Source organism: Oncorhynchus mykiss, chromosome 31, assembly GCF_013265735.2.
Source record: "Oncorhynchus mykiss isolate Arlee chromosome 31, USDA_OmykA_1.1, whole genome shotgun sequence".
Taxonomy (NCBI): domain Eukaryota; kingdom Metazoa; phylum Chordata; class Actinopteri; order Salmoniformes; family Salmonidae; genus Oncorhynchus; species Oncorhynchus mykiss.
Window position 1 is genome coordinate 28,576,261 of NC_050571.1, and position 15,218 is coordinate 28,591,478.

Below are 15,218 nucleotides of genomic sequence, written 5' to 3' on the forward strand. Positions count from 1 at the left end.
AGGAACTTGAAGCTCTCAACAGGTTCCACAACAGCCCATTTCCTGTAGTCCATGATCAGCTCCTTAGCCCTTCTGACGTTGAGGGAGAGGTTGTTGTCCTGGCACTACACTGCCAACTCTCTGATCTCCTCCATGTAGGCTGTCTCATCATTGTCGGTGATCAGGCCTACCACCGTTGTGTGGTCTGCAAACTTAATGATGGCCACACAGTCGTGGGTGAACTGTGAGTACAGGAGGGGACTAAGCATGCACCCTTGAGGGGCCCCCGTGTTGAGGGTCAGCATTGCGGATGTGTTGTTGCCTACCCTTACCACCTTGGGGCAGCCCGTTAGGAAATCAAGGATCCAGTTGCAGAGGGAGGTGTTTAATCGCAGGGCCCTTAGTTTAGGGATGAGCTTAGAGGCCACTATGTTGTTGAATGCTGTGCTGTAATCAATGAACAGCATTCTCACATAGGTGTTCCTCTTGTCCAAGTGGGAAAGGGTACTGTTGAGTTTAGTAGAGATTGCATCATCTGTGGATCTGTTGGGGCGGTATGCGAATTGGAGTGGGTGCATTGGAGTGGGTCCAGGGTGTTTGGGATGATGCCGATGATGTGAGCCATGACCAGCCTTTCAAAGCATTTCATGGCTACAGATGTGAGTGCTACGGGGCAATAGTAATTTAGTGCAGGCTGTAGTGAAGGTATAGGCGGTGACCTCCTAGAGGGGAAGATGATTAGACTTGATTGGAGATGAAGAGAAAGCTCCCTGACAGCTCAGTGGCCAGACAGAAGAGACCCTACAAACACTCTCTCATCACTTGCCTAAACTGATGCCATCACAAACCTGACAAAGGTTTGGATGTATCCACGTGTATTGGTTCACACATCCAAGTGTAGACGTGTCTAAGAGTAGGGCTTTGAATTTCTCTTGGTTAGGTCACAATGTTCAGATAAAACGCAGTGCCCCATTTATGAATGCACATATGATCAGGGTTGGAGTCGATTTAATTTAAATTCCAGTCAATTAAGGAAGTACACAAACATTTAAATTCCAATTTTCTTCATGATTTTCAATTAGGAAAATTCCAGTCAACTTTTGGAGTTGACTGGAATTTAAATGGAATTGTCCCCAACCCTGCATATGATATAATACGATGTGATTATATGTTACGATGCAATGTTATAGAAGCTGTAGAAGCTATAGAAGTTATAGAAACACTGTCACCACCAATAAATCCACGATAATGGAGAATTTCAATAGTAATTTTTCTACTGCTGGCCATGCTTTCCACCTGGCTACCCCTACCCCTGTCAACTGCCCTGCACCCCCACAGCAACTCGCCCAAGCTTCCCCCATTTATCCAGGCTAGACAATCTGGACCCTCTCTTTCTACAATTATCTGCCGAAATTGTTGCAACCCCTATTACTAGCCTGTTCAACCTCTCTTTCGTATCGTCTGAGATCCCCAAAGATTGGAAAGCTTCCGCGGTCATCCCCCTTTTCAAACTGCTACAGACCTATATCTATCCTACCCTGCCTTTCTAAGGTCTTCGAAAGCCAAGTTAACAAACAGATCACTGACCATTTAGAATCCCTCCGTACCTTCTCTGCTATGCAATCTGGCTTCCCGAGCTGGTCATGTATGCACCTCAGCCACACTCAAGGTCCTAAACGATATCATAACTGCCATTGATAAGAGACAATACTGTGTAGCCGTATTCATCGACCTGGCCAAGGCTTTCGACTCTGTCAATCACCACATTCTTATCGGCAGACTCAACAGTCTTGGTTTCTCAAATGACTGCCTCGACTGGTTCACCAACTACTTCTCTGATAGAATTCAGTGTGTCAAATTGGAGGGCCTGTTGTCCGGACCTCTGGGAGTCTCAATGGGGGTGCCACAGGGTTCAATTCTCGGGCTGACTCTCTTCTCTGTATACATCAATGATGTCACTCTTGCTGCTGGTGATTCTCTGATCCACCTCTATGCAGACTAAACCATTCTGTATACTTCTGGTCCCTCTTTGGACACTGTGCTAACTAACTTCCAGACATGCTTCAATGCCATACAACACTCCTTCCGTGGCCTCCAATTGCTCTTAAATTGAAGTAAAACTAATTGCATGCTCTTCAACCAATCGCTGCCCGCACCTGCCTGCCCGTCCAGCTTCACTACTCTGGACGGTTCTAATCTAGAATACGTGGACAACTACAAATACCTAGGTTTCTGGTAAGACTGTAAACTCTCCTTCCAGACCAACACTAAGCATCTCCAATCCAAAATTAAATCTAGAATTGGCTTCCTATTTCGCAACAAAGCATCATTTACTCATGCTGCCAAACATATCCTCGTAAAACTGACCATCCTACCGATCCTCGATTTCGGCGATGTCATCTACAAAATAGCCTCCAACACTCTCCTCAACAAATTGGATGCAGTCTATCACAGTGCCATCTGTTTCGTCACCAAAGCCTCATATACTACCCACCACTGTACGCTCTTGTTGGCTGGCCCTCGCTTCATACTCATCTTCAAACCCACTGGCTCCAGGTCATCTACAAGTCTTTGCTAGGTAAAGCCCAGCCTTATCTCAGCTCACTGGTCACCATAGCAGCACCCACCCGCAGCACGCGCTCCAACAGGTATATTTCACTGGTCATCCCCAAAGCCAATTCATCCTTTGGCCGCCTCTCCTTCCAGTTCTCTGCTACCAATGACTGGAACAAACTGCAAAAATTGCTGAACCTGGAGACTCTTATCTCCCTCACTAACTTCAAGCACCAGCTGTCAGAGCAGCTCACAGATCACTGCACCTGTACATAGCCCATCTGTAAATGGCCCATCCAACTACCTCATTCCCATACTGTATTTATTTTTTAATTTAGCTCCTTTGCACCCCAGTATCTCTACTTGCACATTCATCTTCTGCACATCTACCATTCCAGTGTTTAATTGCTATATCGTAATTACCTCGCCACTATGGGCTATTTTATTGCCTATATATATACATACATATATACATATGTATACACTTTTTTCTACTGTATTATTGACTGTATGTTTGTCTATTCCATGTGTAACTGTGTGTTGTTGTATGTGTCGAACTGCTTTGCTTTCTTGGCCATGTCACAGTTGTAAATGAGAACTTGTTCTCAACTAGCCTACCTGGTTAAATAAAGGTGAAATAAAACATTTAAATAGGCTAATGTGTGTGTTCTGTGTGTTTGTGTGTAGCTGCGGGGCGACCAGGGTGGCCGGGATGCCACTGTGTGCCCTGCCAGTCCACGGTGGATGCTGAGGGGCAGGAGGACGGAGTGGTGGGGACGAAGTGTAGCAGGCTGGGAGGGCACCACACATCTGGAGACATGAATCTCTGCTGGAACGAGATCAAACGCAAGTCCCACAACATCCGGTAAGACGTTGCTTACAATGGAGTTCAATGGGGTTAGGATTCTCCTTCACATTGAGTTTCAATGGGAGTTTTATACATGTGTTTCAATGGGAGTGTGTTTTACATTGGGTTTCAATGGAGGTTGGATATGTTTTAAATTGGGTTTCGATGAGGGTAGGATGCGTTTTAAATTGGGTTTCGATGAGGGTAGGATGTGTTTTAAATTGGGTTTCGATGAGGGTAGGATGTGTTTTAAATTGGGTTTCGATGAGGGTAGGATGTGTTTTAAATTGGGTTACGATGAGGGTAGGATGTGTTTTAAATTGGGTTTCGATGAGGGTAGGATGTGTTTTAAATTGGGTTTTAATGGAGGTAGGATGTGTTTTAAATTGGGTTTCGATGAGGGTAGGATGTGTTTTAAATTGGGTTTCAATGGAGGTAGGATGTGTTTTAAATTGGGTTTCGATGAGGGTAGGATGTGTTTTAAATTGGGTTTCGATGAGGGTAGGATGTGTTTTAAATTGGGTTTGAATAGTATGCATGTGTTATACAGTATACTGGGTTTCAATGGGAGTGTGATATACACTACATCTCAATGTGTTTAAAATACCATTTACTTTAGGCAGTGGGAGAGTATCAACAGAATAATTTCAAGAAAACACACAACGTTTCAAAACCCTGCTGTCACAATGTCGGGGTTTGAAACATGCTGTGCAAACAAGCGTCTTCCAGCCACTCTTTCATGCTCCGACAATTGTGCAGTGTTGATACTTCTACTATCCTCTGTGTACCAGCATTTCTAAGCTGTTGCTCTGATTTGTTCACTGCTGTTCCCACAATTAGAAAAACATTGTCTCAATAAAGTGCTGTCACGTAATGAAATATTCGCAGACACATCTCCAAGTGAGCCTATTCATTATTAATAATATGTGGGTTAATACTGAGGTCTGCATCTGCAAAACAATTAGGAACAACTGTAGTACTGCTTTGATGACTAATTGGAAGGCGCCCAAGCTTGGCATGTCATTGGTATGACTTTAATTCAGCTGGCATCCTATTTACAGGATTGGCCTCTTTAATGACTTACTTGACCCTCATCATCCTGGTGCTTCCAGCAGGGACATGTGGGGATATTCGTTAAGACAGTTCCCCCTGCAGCGTTTTGTAATGAGATCACTCATACGCACGCACGCATACAGGCATACACGCACGCACCCACACACACACACACACACACACACACACACACACTCAACCCCTTCTGACGTCATTTGGCCCACAGCGAGAGAGAGCGAGTGAGAGAGAGAGACAGATCACTACGGTCATGTCTTTAAAGTAGTGGAGAGCGAGTGCTAAGAGATGTCCCTGAGAGATGTGTACAGGACTGAGTGCCAACTCCTGGACAACTGGAGGTTGGTTTATCTATTGGCTTGTCAGGTTTTGATGGATATGTTGTGGTGGAACTTCTGTTCCAATGGCAGAGGTAGGAGGAGGAGGAGGAGGAGCTAAAGGCTGGCCAAGGCCTCTCTTGCTTCTCCTGCTCCTGCTTGTCACCATAGAAACCACACTACAACCCCTAATCTACTGCTACTGCCTAGCACCATGGTCCTGTATAGGCTAGCTGTGTAAGCTATTACTCACTTACTTGTGAATGCTCAAAGCATTGAAACACGTTGATAAGCCTTAGCCTTAGTCCAACATCACCAAGCCTGGTAATTCATAGAATCTGAAGGTCGACATTAATATATATATATATATATATATATATTTTTTTTTTTTCAGTGTGTCACACCAGTAGAGGTAATTATATATTTTTTCAACAAAAGAGAGTCTAAGGACTAGACGGAGTACAGTCTGTTATTGGTGTTGTGTTTATTATACAGTTACCGAGGCGATGGTTGTTTGCTTGAGGTGTGTCATGATTAAGAGTCCAATCAGTGAAGACACAGCTCCATATGATAAATATTCTGTATGCATAATGTGGCATAATGAACTCTAAATGATTATGGATGTGAATGGGAAAACACTTCACATCCTCAGGCACGTTGATTAAACAGGTTTAGATCAGATGAACTGCTACACATTAGCCCCTTAGAGTCAATCTAAGTTACACAACAAAACAATCCCCATCAAAATCCGTCAGTTTAGGCTCGAGATATCTGTTTTTTTGCATTGGATGCGTATCAGTTCATCGCATCCGCCAGTGTCTTACTTCCTTCATCTGTGGTAATAGCTGGCAGAGCTAGAGCGGTGTTTGTCAGACCATGAGAAAATCGATCTTTTCACAAAAAACGCCTGTAGTGTCCGAACGATTTGACTTACAAACTAGCGTCACGGGACCCGTCTGAAGGTAACCAGTTGTAACGGCTGTCTTCCTCTGACGAGGAGGAGTAGTAAGAAGGATTGGAGGACCAATGCACAGCGTTCATATCATTTAATTGAGTAATGGAACAATTGAACAAAAAAATAAACTACCAACGAACAGTCCCGTAAGGTGAATGACAAAAAAACACTAAACAGGAAAATAATCACAAACAACTCAAAAGTGAAACCAGGCTACCTAAATATGGTTCTCAATCAGGGACAACGATAAACAGCTGCCTCTGATTGAGAACCATACCAGGCCAAACACAGAAATCCCAAAACATAGAAAAAGTAACATTGACAACCCACCCAACTCACGCACTGACCATACTAAAACAAAGACATAATAAAAGAACTATGGTCAGAACGTGACAGTACCCCCCCCCCCCCCCCCCCCCCCCCCCCCAAAGGTGCGGATTCCGGCCGCAAAACCTGAACCTATAGGGGAGGGTCTGGGTGGGTGCCTGCCCGCGGTGGTGGCTCTGGCGCGGGACGTGGACCCCACTCCACCATAGTCCTTCTCCGCCTCTTTACCCGCCTCCGTGGCCTCTTTAACTTTGGCGACCCTCGCCACCGACCTCGGACTGGGGACCCAAGCCACGGGTTCCGAATGGACTGGAGAGAAGACATAATAAAATAACTAAGGTCAGAACGTGACACCAGTACTGGATTTTTTTTAACTAATAGAAGTATGAAGGTAGTTTTGTTAAATATGTGTAAAAATATATATTTCCTGAGTTTGTTTTCCTCCTAGATTTAGGACTGACACTTCAAAACCTTGTTTCTTATGATTTATCTTTTGACTATATTTTTGCCATTTATGAATGTGTTATTCAATGCTTTTCTATGGGCTTTAGTAGTAAAGGCCAAAATCAATATTTGTTACATTTTATTTGTTTTTTTTTTAAAACCCATTTCGTGGAATCCAATTGGTAGTTACAGTTTTGTCTCATTGCTGCAACTCCCGTACGGACTTGGGAATGGCGAATGTCAAGAGCCGTGCGTCCTCCAAAACACAGCCCAACCAAGCCGCACTGCTTCTTGACACAATGCCCACTTAAATCAAATCAAATCAAATGTATTTGTCACATACACATGGTTAGCAGATGTTAATGCTTGTACTTCTAGTTCCGACAATGCAGTAATAACCAACAAGTAATCTAACCTAACAATTCCAAAACTACTACCTTATACACACAAGTGTAAAGGGATAAAGAATATGTACATGAAGATATATGAATGAGTGATGGTACAGAACAGCATAGGCAAGATGCAGTAGATGGTATCGAGTACGGTATATACATATGAGATGAGTAATGTAGGGTATGTAAACAAAGTGGCATAGTTTAAAGTGGCTAGTTATACATGTATTACATAAAGATGCAGTAGATAATATAGAGTACAGTATATACATATTCATATGAGATGAGTAATGTAGGGTATGTAAACATTATATTAAGTAGCATTGTTTAAAGTGGCTAGTGACATATTTTACATCAATTTCCATCAATTCCCATTATTAAAGTGTCTGGAGTTGAGTCAGTGTGTTGGCAGCAGCCACTCAATGTTAGTGGTGGCTGTTTAACAGTCTGATGGCCTTGAGATAGAAGCAGTTTTTCAGTCTCTCGGTCCCTGCTTTGATGCACCTGTAGCGGGGTGAACAGGCAGTGGCTCGGGTGGTTGTTGTCCTTGATGATCTTTATGGCCTTCCTGTGACATCGGGTGGTGTAGGTGTCCTGGAGGGCAGGTAGTTTGCCCCCAGTGATGCGTTGTGCAGACCTCGCTACCCTCTGGAGAGCCTTACGGTTGTGGGCGGAGCAGTTGCCGTACCAGGCGGTGATACAGCCCGACAGGATGCTCTCGATTGTGCATCTGTAGAAGTTTGTGAGTGCTTTTGGTGACAAGCCAAATTTCTTCAGCCTCCTGAGGCGCTGCTGCGCCTTCTTCACAACGCTGTCTGTGTGGGTGGACCAATTCAGTTTGTCTGTGATGTGTACGCCGAGGAACTTAAAACTTACTACCCTCTCCACTACTGTTCCATCGATGTGGATAGGGGGGTGCTCCCTCTGCTGTTTCCTGAAGTCCACAATCATCTCCTTAGTTTTGTTGACGTTGAGGGCCGTCACCTCCTCCCTGTAGGCTGTCTCATCGTTGTTGGTAATCAAGCCTACCACTGTAGTGTCGTCTGCAAACTTGATGATTGAGTTGGAGGCGTGCATGGCCACGCAGTCGTGGGTGAACAGGGAGTACAGGAGAGGGCTCAGAACACACCCTTGTGGGGCCCCAGTGTTGAGGATCAGCGGGGTGGAGATGTTGTTACCTACCCTCACCACCTGGGGGCGGCCCATCAGGAAGTCCAGTACCCAGTTGCACAGGGCGGGGTCGAGACACAGGGTCTCGAGCTTGATGACGAGTTTGGAGGGTACTATGGTGTTAAATGCTGAGCTGTAGTCGATGAACAGCATTCTCACATAGGTATTCCTCTTGTCCAGATGGGTTAGGGCAGTGTGCAGTGTGGTTGAGATTGCATCGTCTGGGAACCTATTTGGGCGGTAAGCAAATTGGAGTGGGTCTAGGGTGTCAGGGAGGGTGGAGGTGATATGGTCCTTGACTAGTCTCTCAAAGCACTTCATGATGACGGAAGTGAGTGCTACGGGGCGGTAGTTGTTTAGCTCAGTGACCTTAGCTTTCTTGGGAACAGGGACAATGGTGGCCCTCTTGAAGCATGTGGGAACAGCAGACTGGGATAAGGATTGATTGAATATGTCTGTAAACACACCAGCCAGCTGGTCTGCGCATATTCTGAGGACGTGGCTGGGGATGCCGTCTGGGCTGGCAGCCTTGCGTTTAAATGTTTTACTCACGTCGGCTGCAGTGAAGGAGAGTCCGCATGTTTTGGTTGCGGGCCGTGTCAGTGGCACTGTATTGTCCTCAAAGCGGGCAAAAAGGTTATTTAGTCTGCCTGGGAGCAAGACATCCTGGTCCGTGACGGGGCTGGTTATCTTTTTGTAATCCGTGATTGACTGTAGACCCTGCCACATACCTCTTGTGTCTGAGCTGTTGAATTGCGACTCTACTTTGTCTCTATACTGACACTTAGCTTGTTTGATTGCCTTGCGGAGGGAATAGCTACACTGTTTGTATTCGGTCATGTTTCCAGTCACCTTGCCCTAGTTAAAAGTAGTGGTTCACGCTTTCAGTTTCACGCGAATGCAGCCTTCAATCCACGGTTTCTGTTTTGGGAATGTTTTAATCGTTGCTATGGGAACGACATCTTCAATGCACTTTCTAATGAACTCGTTCACCGAATCAGCGTATTCGTCAATGTTGTTGTTGGACGCAGTGCGGAACATATCCCAGTCCACGTGATGGAAGCAGTCTTGGAGCGTGGAATCAGATTGGTCGGACCAGCATTGAACAGACCTGAGCACGGGAGCTTCTTGTTTTAGCTTCTGTCTGTAGGCAGGGAGCAACAAAATGGAGTCGTGGTCAGCTTTTCCGAAAGGAGGGCGGGGGAGGGCCTTATATGCGTCGCAGAAGTTAGAATAGCAATGATCCAAGGTTTTACCAGCCCTGGTTGCGCAATCGATATGCTGATACAATTTATGGAGTCTTGTTTTCAGATTAGCCTTGTTAAAATCCCCAGCTACAATGAATGCAGCCTCAGGATATGTGGTTTCCAGTTTCCAAAGAGTCAAATAAAGTTCGTTCAGAGCCATCATGTGTCTGCTTGGGGGGAATACTGTATATACGGCTGTGATTATAATCGAAGAGAATTCCCTTGGTAGATAATGCGGTCGACATTTGATTGTGAGGAATTCTAAATCAGGTGAACAGAAGGACTTGAGTTCCTGTATGGTGTTGTGACCACACCACGTCTCGTTAACCATAAGGCATACGCCACCGCCCCTCTTCTTACCAGAAAGATGTTTGTTTCTGTCGGCGCGATGCGTGAAGAAACCAGCTGGCTGCACCGATTCCCATTAGCGTCTCTCGAGTGAGCCATGTTTCCGTGAAGCAAAGAACGTTACAGTCTCTGATGTCCCTCTGGAATGCTACCCTTGCTCGGATTTCATCAACCTTGTTGTCAAGAGACTGGACATTGGCGAGAAGTATGCTAGGGAGTGGTGAACGATGTTCATGTCTCCGAGGCCTGACCAGAAGACCGCTTCGTTTCCCTCTTTTACAACGTCTTTGTTTTGGGTCGCAGGCTGGGATCCATTCCGTTGTCCTGGGTGGAAGGCAGAACACAGGATCCGCTTCGGGAAAGTCATATTCCTGGTCGTACTGATGGTGAGTTGACGCTGCTCTTATATTCAGTAGTTCTTCCCTACTGTATGTAATGAAACCTAAGATTACCTGGGGTACCAATGTTAGAAATTACACGTAAACATTTTTTTTTTAAAACTGCATAGTTTCCTAGGAACACAAAGCGAGGCGGCCATCTCTGCCGGACGCCAGCCGCACCAATGTGTCGGAAGAAACACCGTACAACTGGCGGCCGTGTCAGTGTGCACTGTGCCCAGACATCACAGGAGTGGAGGACATCCCTGCCGACCAAACCCTCCCCTAACCCGGACGACGCTGGGCCAATTGTGCTCCGCCCCATGGGTCTCCCGGTTGCGGCTGGCTGCGACAGAGCCTTAGACCACTGCACCACTCGAGAGGCCCCCAAAAATCTATATTTGATATATTTTTTTTATACCTAAAGCGGTCCTAAAATTCTAAATCAAATACTTTAGCTAAATGATCCATAGTATGAACATCTTAAAACAATTCTAAATATCAGTTTAGCACCCCTCCTCTCCCACAATGTCTTAGACAAAATAATTTACCCTTACAATGTAGAGTACATAGATCTTTAGGAAAAGGTTACTTGGTTGAACAAGACCATTATACTACCTGTGAACAATACAATTCATAGATAATTGATGGCTGAATAATCTGTTGCCTTTCTGTTTTGCCTAAATTCTCATCATCATCATCATCATCATCATAATACCAAAGTTTATAGAGGTAGTCTTTGTGATGTCCTTGAAACAGTGGGCTATTGTTCTGGTGGTGTGTGTGTAACACTGCCGTGCTGTGTGCAGTGGCCTATGGAGAATGCCCTCTGGGGGTGACGTGGGTGGCAGACTGGCACGATGGGAATGTGTGTGCCCATGGAGGGAGGGACACATGGCATGGCTGGGATGGTTTCAGAGTGCAACTCGCCTGCGCTTGGATATACTGTGTGGGGGCAGGGCCAGAGACTCTGAGCCTGTCTCTGTTCTCCCTGTTCTGTCTGGTTAATGGCAGGGCTCTCTTTATTTCTCTCTCTCTCTCTCAGTAGTTCTCTCTCTTTTTCAGTTTCCCCTTTCCACCGTCGTCTGTCTTTTTATCTCCCTCTCCTTCTCCCCATCTCTCTCCCTCTCTCCCTCCCTCCATTGTCCTTGGCACCCTTCCTCCCCTTCTCTCCTGGCAGTGCCCCCTATAGTCAGTAGGTGTTAACTACAGTGGCCGTGTTGCGCCCCACATTATCTTTCACCAGCTCTTCCCTGCAGCACTTCCTCAACAGGCCCTGTTGAGCTACAATATTAATGATACCTGAAAAGACTCTCTGTCCAACATTACTAGGGGTCAAGGGTTAAACGAGCCCTCAGGCCAGTGGGATGGTAGAGGTGGGAATAACTCAAACATTATTGGACCATTTCAACATCAATCATCCAGTCAGATGGTGTGGCTGGAATGTCATTGTCAGTAGATATGAAGATATTGTCAGTAGATATGAACATATTGTCAGTAGTTTGTTTAGTGTTAGAGTGAGATTTTGGTAGCCTCTGGGTTGTGTTTAGGTTTTCTTGTTGGTTCCCTGATGGGATGCCTCGCTTAACCATGTTTGTTGATGTTAGGGGTTTGAACAGTTGGATTTTGTGCAGCTCTCTTCTATATGAACAGTTCAGACCTTCCCCTTAAAGTCCTGTATCGGGTTCAATACCCATGTTCCCCGTTGATGACCTGCAAAGAAAATCAGCTGGCGGGTGGAATGAAAACATTCTTTCAACCTGCAGGGCAGGCTCGTGGTTCAGAAAAAATTACAGTGCATTCGGAAAGTATTCAGACCCCTTGACTTCTTCCACATTTTGTTACATTACAGCCTTATTCTAAAAAAAAAAATTTTCATCCTCATCAATCTACCACATAATGACTAAACATTTAGAAATGTTTGTAAAAAATAAAGAACTGAAATATCACATTTACAATATTATTCAGACCATTTACTCAGTACTTTGTTGAAACGCCTTTGGCAGGAATTACAGCCTCAAGTCTTCTTGGGTTTGACGCTACAAGCTTGGCACACCTGTATTTGGAGAGTTTCTCCCATTCTTCTCTGCAGATCCTCTCAATCTCTGTCAGGTTGGATGGGGAGTGTCGCTGCAAAGCTATTTTAGGTCTCTAGAGATGTTTGATCGGGTTCAAATCCGGACTCTGCCTAGGCCATTCAAGGACATTCAGAGACTTGTCCCGAAGCCACTCCTGTATTGTCTTGGCTGTGTACTTAGGGTCATTTTCATGTTGGAAGGTGAACCTTTGCTGAGCGTTCTGAAGCAGGTTTTCATCAAGGATCTCTCTGTACTTTGCTCCGTTCATCTTTCCCTCGATCCCGACTGGTCTCGCAGTCCCTGCCGCTGAAAAATATCCTCACAAGATGCCGCCACCACCATGCTTCACCGTAGGGACGGTGCCAGGTTTCCTCCAGACGTGACACTTGCCAGTCAGGTCAAATAGTTCAATCTTGATTTGATCAGACCAGAGAATCTTGTTTCTCATGGTCTGAGAGTCCTTAAGGTGCCTCGAGAACTGACACCTCGAGCACTGAGATGCAGTGCCAGGGTCTGAATACTTTTTTTTTTATATATATTTTTTTTATAAATTTGCAAACATTTCTAAAAACCTGTTTTCACTTAGTCATCATGGGTTATTGTGTGTAGATTCATGAGGATTTTTTATTATCCTTTTTAGAATAAGGCTGTAACACAACAAAATGTAGAAAAAGTCAAGGGTTCTGAATATTTTACAAATGCACTGTATATTGCTGGTTAGAATTTATTTAAATCAAGATAGTTTGTGTTGTACAAACCCAAGCTCTTGTTGTGTTGCATTGTGTTGTGAATTCCATTTTGTGAGTGGTGAGGAAGACACAGTAGGCTACCACCCACACGTGCATTGAGAGTGTGTGGACAAGGGTCAGGGGTGTAGCTCAACAGGGGTCACTTTTTGAATAATATCGTACATTTTTGCAATATCCGGATAGTCTTACTTTTATTTATTTTTTACAAGAAACTTTTAAAAACTTGGGCACTTTGCTGCGCGACTCAGGAGAGACTGCATGTTGCTGGTGCTGCTGCTGCAGCAAGCCGGGGAAGGGCAGGGGTTGGTTTGTCTGAGATGGAAGGGAGGGAGAGAGAAAGTAGCTATACTCGCGCTAGCAAGACAAACTTGTATCTGCCGTAGATGATATATCATTCCACCTGGTAGTACCTGTCTTGACTGCATCACATCGATGTAAAGAATCTAGCCACGCTAGCCAGCTAAGTTAGCCGCTAGCTAGCCAGGTTAATTGAGTCTGTTTTGCTGTGCTCCCAGTACTTGTCTACAACAACTCAATTCAGATTAAACAACAGCCTGTTGGTTGCTCATTGTTGTCTTATCCTTCTCATTAAGGTAACTTAATTCCATAATTGTTATTTCATTTTTGCATTGATCAGAAATATCCCACTTCACCTTCTAGGCTATACAGTATATGGGGCCTGTGACAGTAGTGGTGCTTTGATTGCCCAAATCTAATGTCATGGACATGGTATATACTTGTATGACGCAATGTCACATGCAGAGGTGTCATGCCCAGATTTGTCCTGTTTAAAAAATATACTGTACCAGTCAAAAGTTTGAATACACATACTCATTTAAGGGTTTTTCTTTGTTTTAAACAATTTTCTACATTGTAGAATAATAGTGAAGATATCAAAACTTTGAAATAACCCATATGGAATCATGTAGTAACCAAAAAAGTGCTCAACAAATCAAAATATTCTTAAAAGTAGCCACCCTTTGCCTTGATGACAGCTTTGGACACTCTTGGCATTCTATCACCTTTCATCACCTGGAAGGCTTTCCAACAGTTTTAGTTCCGACATAGCACTTGTTGGCTGCTTTCCCTTCACTCTGCGGTCCAACTCATCCCAAACCATCTCAATTGGGTTGAGGTTGGGTGATTGCGGAGAACAGGTAATCTGATGCAGCACTCAATCACTCTACTTCTTGGTCAAAAAGATCTTACACAGCGTGGAGTTGTGTTGTCTCATTGTCCTGTTGAAAAACAATTGATAATCCCACTAAGCGCAAACCAGATGGGATGGCGTATCGCTGCGGAATTCTGTGGTATCCATGCTGGTTAAGTGTGCCTTGAATTCTAAATAAATCACTGACAGTGTCACCAGCAAAGCACCCCCACACCATCATACCTCCTCCTCCATGCTTCACAATGGCAATCACACACGCAGTGATCATCCATTCACCTACACTGCATCTCACAAAGACATGGCGGTTGGAACATAAAATCTCAAATTTGGACTCATCAGACCAAAGGACAAATTTCCAATGTCCATTGCTCGTAATTCTTGGCCCAAGCAAGTCTCTTCTTATTATTGTTGTCCTTTAGTAGTGGTTTCTTTGCAGCAATTCAACTATGAAGGCCTGATTCACGCAGTCTCCTGTGAACAGTTGATGTGTCTGTTACTTGAACTTTGTGAAGCATTTATTTGGGCTGCAATTTCTGAGGCTGGTAATTCCAATGAACTTGTCCTCTGGAGCAGAGGAAACTGGGTCTTCCTTTCCTGTGGCCGTCCTCACGAGATCCAGTTTCATCATAGCGCTTGATGGTTTTTACGACTGCACTTGAAAAAACGTTCAAAGTTCTTGAAATGTTCCGGATTGACTGACCTTCATGTCTTAAAGTAATGATAGACTGTCGTTTCTCTTTGCTTATTTGAGCTGTTCTTGCCATAATATGGACTTGTTATTTTACCAAATAGGTCTATTTTCTGTATACCACTCCTACCATGTCTCAACACAACTGATTGGCTCAAACGCATTAACCTGTTTGGGATAGGGGGCAGCATTTTCACGTTCGGATGAAAAGCATGCCAAGAGTAAACTGCCTGCTACTCAGGCCCAAAACCTAATATATGCAAATTATTAGTAGATTTGGATGGAAAACACTCTGAAGTTTATAAAACTGTTTGAATGATGTCTGTGAGTATAACAGAACCTATATGGCAGGTGAAAACCTGAGAAAAATCCAACCAGGAAGTGGGAAATCTGAGGTTTGTAGTTTTTCAACTCATTGCCTTTTCAAGATACAGTGTAAATGGGGTCATGTTGCACTTCCTAAGGCTTCCACTAGATGCCAACAGTCTTTAGAACCTTGTTTCAGGCT

The 15,218-nt window shown here is 44.5% G+C and overlaps 1 protein-coding gene across 2 annotated transcripts in view; it reads left to right on the plus strand.

The window, feature by feature from the left end:
• Positions 1-15,218, plus strand: part of LOC110504439 (dystrophin-related protein 2) — a 225,489-nt gene that overhangs the window by 140,177 nt on the left and 70,094 nt on the right. For both annotated transcript variants that reach the window (XM_036969700.1, XM_036969699.1), the window contains one exon: positions 3,220-3,397. In XM_036969700.1, coding sequence (XP_036825595.1) covers positions 3,351-3,397 — 47 coding nt within the window. In that variant the 5' untranslated portion in view covers positions 3,220-3,350. The remainder of the gene's footprint in view (positions 1-3,219; positions 3,398-15,218) is intronic.